This window comes from Apium graveolens, unplaced genomic scaffold (assembly GCF_009905375.1).
Source record: "Apium graveolens cultivar Ventura unplaced genomic scaffold, ASM990537v1 ctg8176, whole genome shotgun sequence".
NCBI classification, from domain to species: Eukaryota; Viridiplantae; Streptophyta; class Magnoliopsida; order Apiales; family Apiaceae; genus Apium; species Apium graveolens.
In genome coordinates this window covers 129,907-136,683 of record NW_027420953.1, presented here as the reverse complement: position 1 = coordinate 136,683, position 6,777 = coordinate 129,907, and the positions used below count along the sequence as shown (strand labels likewise).

Sequence of the window (6,777 nt, the reverse complement as noted above, 5' to 3'; positions counted from 1 at the left end):
TCAAGAAAAAGGTTCAAGAATTCCATTCAACCCCCCTTCTGTAATTCTTGCTATATTGTTAAGGGACTGACACTTTCGTGCTTTAAACTCCTCTGAGCTTTAAATCTCCTCCTCTGAGCTTTAAATCTCCTCCTTCGTCTGAGAGTTCGAGTGTATGTTTGTGTGTCTGAGAGTGTGCGGGTGTCAGGGAGTTTAGAGTGTTTGAGAGTGTGTGTTTGAGTTTGAGACTGTGTATGTATTTTTTTTGTTTATTACTTTTTTCTTTAGCCGGGAATTTGTTTTTATAGAAAGCCCGCTTAATATTTTGCAAGTGTACTGAAATTTTCAGAAAGCCCGCTTAAATCTTTGGCCCAAATATTCTATATATTGCAACAGTTACGTAAAGCATTGCAATAACATGCTTTTTGTAACAACCCCCAAAATTTGTCGGTTCAATTGCAATATTTTTAAAACCCCTTGCAATAGACATGAACTCATATCCCGATAACAACGTTTTTGAAAGAAATTTTTGAAATGTGGTTGCGAAAGCCAATATATAGTGTAGTGACTATCGAGTAGTTTTTTATATATATATATATATAAGATTGTAAAGTCTTATAATCACCAATGTATATATATATATATATTATAAGAAGTTGTCGATATTATCATTACAGGGTAATAAAATGTATTTTAAATATTAATATACGAGCATTGCTGCTTAAGTGTACATCTCATCTATTAAGTCTACATGAAATTATTCATAAATTTTATTTTATATTTTCAGTCACACCCCTACAATATAAAAAAAATTATTAGATCATTATAATATTTTTGAATGATTGTATTTTTGTATTTAGTTGATTAAATTTTTTTTAGTCTAAATGTTTGTTTTTATGTTAGATTTGTAAAATAAAAATTTTATGAGATGAGTGCAAAAGTTGAGATTATAAATTTCTTAATAAAACCTCTTCATGAAAATCTCATATAACGTTTTAGTAGATCAAAAGAAACTTTTTTTATGTGTTAACCATGCTCAAAGTACAAGGACAATATTTTTCATAGGTCTCACATTTTTAACTACTTTAAATATTAATTATGATATTTTAAATAGATCTACTATCACTTTTATCGATCTTTCGACCTTATATTTACTCCAACTTTTTCAAAGATCTCCAACCTCCTCATTTCAGTCACCCTTGGTCTACATACTACCACCTTATTATATTTTAAATTCACTCGCCTTCATACCATATTCTATTCATATATGATAATATTTCACGAAACTTCTCATATTAGATCGCTTTTAAAGCGTGGTGATCATATTCATAACTGGGATGGTGGATACAATGACGATATATGTGATGACATATAAGACGATCAACACTTAAAATTCATGGTATTCCATCTAATCAGATTATTTGTTTGAATTTTAGGAAATGAAAGTTTTTTGTATTTGCTTTTGATTATCATCTTTGATAAAGGATCTAAATTAGAAATATGATATATAAATTACTTATAATTTTATTTTAGGAACTCTTTTCTAGCCTAGTAATATGTTTAACGAATGTCAATTAAAAAAGTTGATCTAATATATGTGTAACTTATGTAAAACAAAATATAGATAATAATTAAAAATATGATATTAGTGTAAATTATTCTTCATATAATTTGAATTGTAATCATTACAAATTCATATTGTTTATATAATATACATATTAAATTATCAAAAGGAGGGTGTTTTAAAGTTAATATAATAAGCGAGCTATTTAAAAATGTGGTTAATGATTTTGAGAAATGTATCAAATATTGTATTTGTACAATGGTTGTAGACGTGACATTAAGTCATTCACTCCATGAGGTCATAGGTCCAACTCCAATTCAATTCCTTTTTTGTCATTAATATGGTTAAAGAGTGTATAAGTAATTTACTAAATAAGCTCAAAACCCTTGTTCACGTATAATAGATATTTATCATATACTATTATAAGAAAAACACCCTCTATTTGGTTATTGGTCAGTCGTTTGGTATGGTAGATAACAACCGTTAGATCATAATTCAGATAAATTAGAACCGTTAAATGTAATAATAAATTATTATTTATTATATTAATATCTAAATTTCTCTCATATGGATTAGGATTCAAATCTCCCTCAACAACATATTATATTTAAACTTTAATATTCTTTATTATATATTCCCTATCTTCCAAACAATTTTTACAAGGTTCGATTTGATCAACAATATTTTATATTATATTATTTATTTTCAGTCACAATATGTTATATTATATTATATTCAGACATATATTATTATAAATTATTGTATTCTTCAAAATTTTCAACTATTAAAAAAATGTAGCAGAATAAATAATCTTAAAATAAAATATATTATTAAAAATCAAGTGTTAGAAACAATCCACGGATGACAAGGGGTCACTAGCAGATAATACAGTACAAGTCTGGCATTTTTTTTTATTTAATGGTTAAAATTGGGCCTCGCATTGGGGACTAGGCCCAGATGAAAAGAAATCTGGTTGGAGAAGCCCCAAATATCAAACTTTGTCTTCATTTCAGAACTCAAATCTCATCTCTATCAATCTCTGTCTAGAGTTTTGTGTGTGTACGAATTGATTTGAATCCTATCACGGTATATATTCGAGTGTTTGATATGAATTATGTATTGTTGTTTTGATCTCGCTGGATCTCTCTTCTTCATAGGCTCATCTTCTTCATAGGCTTATCTCTCCAGGCCACCGCTTTTTTCTCCCTCAATCACCACCATGTTGTCTTTCGAAATGAACGACCGTAAAAGTAACTTAATCTCTCTCTGTATATTCTTTTATAATGAACGACCGTAAAAGTAACTTACTCTCTGTATATTATTTTATGTGCGTGTTATGATCGTATAATTTGATTACTGTTGTATTTTATTAAATGGGGGACATAATTAAATATTTGTAATTTAAGTTGATTTGGAATGATTTCATATTGAAAAGGCAGTCAAAGTAGTTCTAACCCTAACTTTGGTCTTTCAAAATTGATGCCTAGAACTAGGGATTTGAATTACACTCTTCCGCTACACTGTTTGAAGTTGTAATGCCAAATAAAGTAGATTTGTTGTGCTAATTGATGTGTATTTAATATCAATTATTCGGCTATGTTTACTATTTTTTTTAGTGTAAGTATGTTGTTGCTATCTGTTTTGGGATTTCCGTAATTAATGTGTAAACTTAACTTCATCTGTTAGCCTGCACTGGAAAGATTATATCTTTGTTTAATTATATATTTTTAGGGAATTATCTTTGGTAAATGTGAGTAGATTACTACTCCCTCAACCTCAGTCCCTTTATATTTCTGAGGAAGTGTCCGGCACACATTTTAAGGTGCATAAAAAGTATAGTTATGTAACTTATTTTTACAATTTTCTTTTTCTGAATAAAAGTTGAATGTTTTAATTTTTATTCAGAAAAACAAAATTGTAAAAAAAAATTACAGAACTATACTTTATATGCACCTTAAACTGCGTGTCGGACACTCTCTAAAAAATGTAAACAATTGAAAGGGACGGAGGGAGTATCCTTATATCAGTTATTCTCTATTCTGTTAGGCCTTTATACCAACATTTAGCATTAATGACCGCTTTGTTAAATGTCTGAACAAAAATCCATTCAATTGGGCTGCATGAAGATTTTGAGAGTCATCGGTAATATTTAGAGATAATCTATAATGCATCGATATTTAACTTCCTTATTCCCATGATATATGTAAGCATCGAACAAACAATAACTTTGCTAACATGATTAAAAACTGCTTGGGATCGCTCTTTCATTGATTGTTGGATTGTCTACGCCGCTGTCTAGTTTGAGACATTGGCATTTGTTGTATATTATCGAAGATTAAAAGAAACATAACCACTTGAGGATGTAGGTGCTTACATTGGCAGACATCAAACATTGAACCGTGCACATGATTACACTAAAAAATAGTTCCCAAACAGAATTTTTTCTTGGGTAGATCTGCTTCAGAATGATATATTTTGATGATAGAGTATCAACATGACAAACAGCAGAAAAAGAATCATACTGTGGCATTTGTTGGTGGTTGACTAATCTGCTTATTTTCTCTTCAGTGAAAAACTGCATGTCACAGTCTTACATTATCTTCCACCATATGTACTGTTCTTTCTAAATTTTCTTGTTGGCCTCTCTTTGCCAGTGCTGTAGTTTAATTTTTTTTATTATCAAGATAAAAATGATCTATAAGGTCTGATGTTTCTCTTCCGTTTTTACCAGTAACGCAGTAATATGCCTAACACTTCATTATGAATATAAATATATAATGTGTTTTACCCAGTAATTACATTTTCTTATTGAACCAGAGATCGGGCTCGGGTTGACAGGATTTGGTATCTTCTTCTCATTTTTGGGTATTGTTTTCTTCTTTGATAAAGGACTTATAGCAATGGGCAACGTAAGTGTAACCTTATATTTTTGTGGCTGCATCTTTGGAATTTGTCTAGTTACAATATTTACATATTTGTATCCATGTCTAACATTTGTTTCTCTTTATGGTACTGAATCAGATTCTATTTGTTTCTGGGGTAATGTTGACCATCGGACTGCAGTCCTCTTTGCAGTTCTTTATGAAACGCAGCAATTATAAGGTCTCTTCCCCGCTGTCTCGCACTTCCTTGCCCTCTCTCCTTCCCACTCTAGTTTTGCTTATGTTTACCTCTATGGCTCTCCGTTAGGGAACAATCTCTTTTGGAGCAGGCTTCTTCCTAGTCGTCATAGGATGGCCTATACTTGGAATGATGTTAGAGACATACGGGTTTATAATACTTTTCAGGCATGTTGGAAATTACATCCAGTAATTAATTTTTTCTGCTTACATGGTTTCTGGTTGCTGAAAGTTTTATGTGTATGCAGTGGTTTTTGGCCTACACTAGCAGTTTTTGTGCAGAAGATACCAATTATAGGCTGGGTGTTCCAACAGCCATTTATCAGATCGGTATGTATTATTTGGAGCTTTAAGAAATTCATGTTGATGGTTTTTGTTTATCATGTTTTACCGAGTAAAAAAGGGTAACCGCTTCTCCCAAATATGAATGCTTATACATTATGAAAATTAATATTCCTGACTAGCATGAAGATAAGTAATTGACCTAAATTGAAAAAAAATTATATTTTAATCAAGACGTGCTATGTGGCCTGTGATATATCTTTAGTTCTAAATGAGCTATTACTTGGAAACACAGAAATACTTTTAACTTGTGTAAACAGTAACGTATTTATCTTTAATTATTCTCTTTCATATGCTTCTCATGAACCAATCTTGGCCATATATTCTAACATAATGTGTTTTTTTGACCCTGCAGTTTATTGATCGCTATCGAGGCAAACGGGTGCCTGTATAGCTTACAAGGAAATATAGGAGGCTCACTTGTGTTGGTTTAGCTGTAACTTGTAAGGGATGTATAGATTGTCTGCCCAAAGTTTTGTGATTAGGGAACAGTAAAAACTACCTGGAGGTGTTAAGGGTAAAGTGTAACATTTTACATGTTTTCTTCTGGATTGAATTCATTTGTAAATGTACATCTTAGCACTTCTATATATGACCCCCCCTATGTATGACCCTATGTTTTTCGCCTGCTTTCTCCTTATTTCACCATGGTTACTAATTTGTAAATGTATACCGTAGCACTTCTATACACCCTTACACTTTTTATGTGTATTCCTAATGAAGTCAGCTCTAGGATGTTTCGTTTTTAGGTGATGGTGTTATCTAATGAACTTTAAGCCTCACTTTGGAAACATATCTTTAAGTTTTTTTTGTTGATTCTCCTCGATGTTGGTTTGCTTGTTCAGGTGTGACATTTTTTCCACCAGCTCCTTGTCTCACTTTGATGCAACTTCTGGCTAAATAACATATGAACTATCAAAAGAAAAAATGAACTCTGGTCTTGCCTGCCGAGCTATGTAGTATGTGTTGACTTATGAGTGCATGGCATATCTAATGTTCTCCTAGTAGTTCTATTAAGGTTAATTTTTGGTTGAGTTGACCTTGGACCTATGGGTGTGACTTGAGGAGGCTAGGAAAAAGTGCTGTCTTGACCGATTACTGTCATCTGACCAATAGGGTAGAAGTGAAAGCTTAACTGTTACTGAAGTTAGGTTTTTCTTCCTAGAACTAGAAATATTGTCTGTAGACTTGGGAGGAAGACATCGGGCAGAATAAGATTGCCATACATTAATTTACTCTCTGCTTTTTAATTTGGCATAGGTCCTACACCTGATAATTGTAAATGTAATTTCACTTTTACAAGAATCAGAAGTGTACGTTCTGTTTATCTAAATTACATGGAGGTGAAAAGGTTTATGAGAAGGAGTTGCAGATCCCAAGGCAACGACGAGTGGCGCAATTCAGGATTTCATCGAAGAAGAAAACCATCTCCCGTTGTCACCTTTTTTTCCTGGTATAAGGCCCTCCGATTAGAGATGCATAGGGTGTATACTGATAGTTTGGGTGACCTTGATGCAAGTCAGACTTTACACTCAGCTGCTCAACTAGGATGATGCTCTTTAATCCTATGATATAGACGTATATGCTCATTTGTCCATGTTAGCTGGACAATATCACTTCTACTTGCATTGTTTACCTCCATTCTGCATTTCCATCTCTAATTAATCAAATCCTTTGCAGGATTTGCCATCCCTTTGTACTTGTGTCAACTGTTTCTTGTCCCGTTTCCCAATATTTACCTACTCCCTCATTAATCTATTCTCTGGTGACACC

General features: G+C 32.1%; 1 protein-coding gene across 2 annotated transcripts; it reads left to right on the top strand.

The window, feature by feature from the left end:
* Positions 1–2,479: 2,479 nt before the first annotated feature.
* LOC141704723 (vesicle transport protein GOT1-like) lies at positions 2,480–5,615 on the top strand. 2 transcript variants are annotated; one of them, XM_074507909.1, is made up of 6 exons: positions 2,480–2,793; positions 4,361–4,452; positions 4,565–4,645; positions 4,733–4,830; positions 4,911–4,992; positions 5,360–5,615. In XM_074507909.1, exons 1-6 carry the CDS (start codon positions 2,763–2,765, stop codon positions 5,396–5,398), a joined length of 423 nt encoding a protein of 140 aa, XP_074364010.1. In that variant the 5' UTR covers positions 2,480–2,762; the 3' UTR covers positions 5,399–5,615. The 2 variants fall into 2 exon arrangements, with proteins under 2 accessions (XP_074364010.1, XP_074364011.1); XM_074507910.1 differs by lacking the exon at positions 2,480–2,793 and adding an exon at positions 2,812–2,842.
* Positions 5,616–6,777: the final 1,162 nt, after the last annotated feature.

What these genes read in the sequence shown, in the direction of transcription:
- LOC141704723 (XM_074507909.1), top strand. Translation starts at nt 2,763, where the DNA reads ATGTTGTCTTTCGAAATGAACGACCGTAAAA. An exon ending in CGAAATGAACGACCGTAAAA is followed by an intron (nt 2,794 to 4,360) that starts GTAACTTAATCT and finishes TTATTGAACCAG; the next exon opens with AGATCGGGCTCGGGTTGACA. An exon ending in GGGTTTATAATACTTTTCAG is followed by an intron (nt 4,831 to 4,910) that starts GCATGTTGGAAA and finishes ATGTGTATGCAG; the next exon opens with TGGTTTTTGGCCTACACTAG.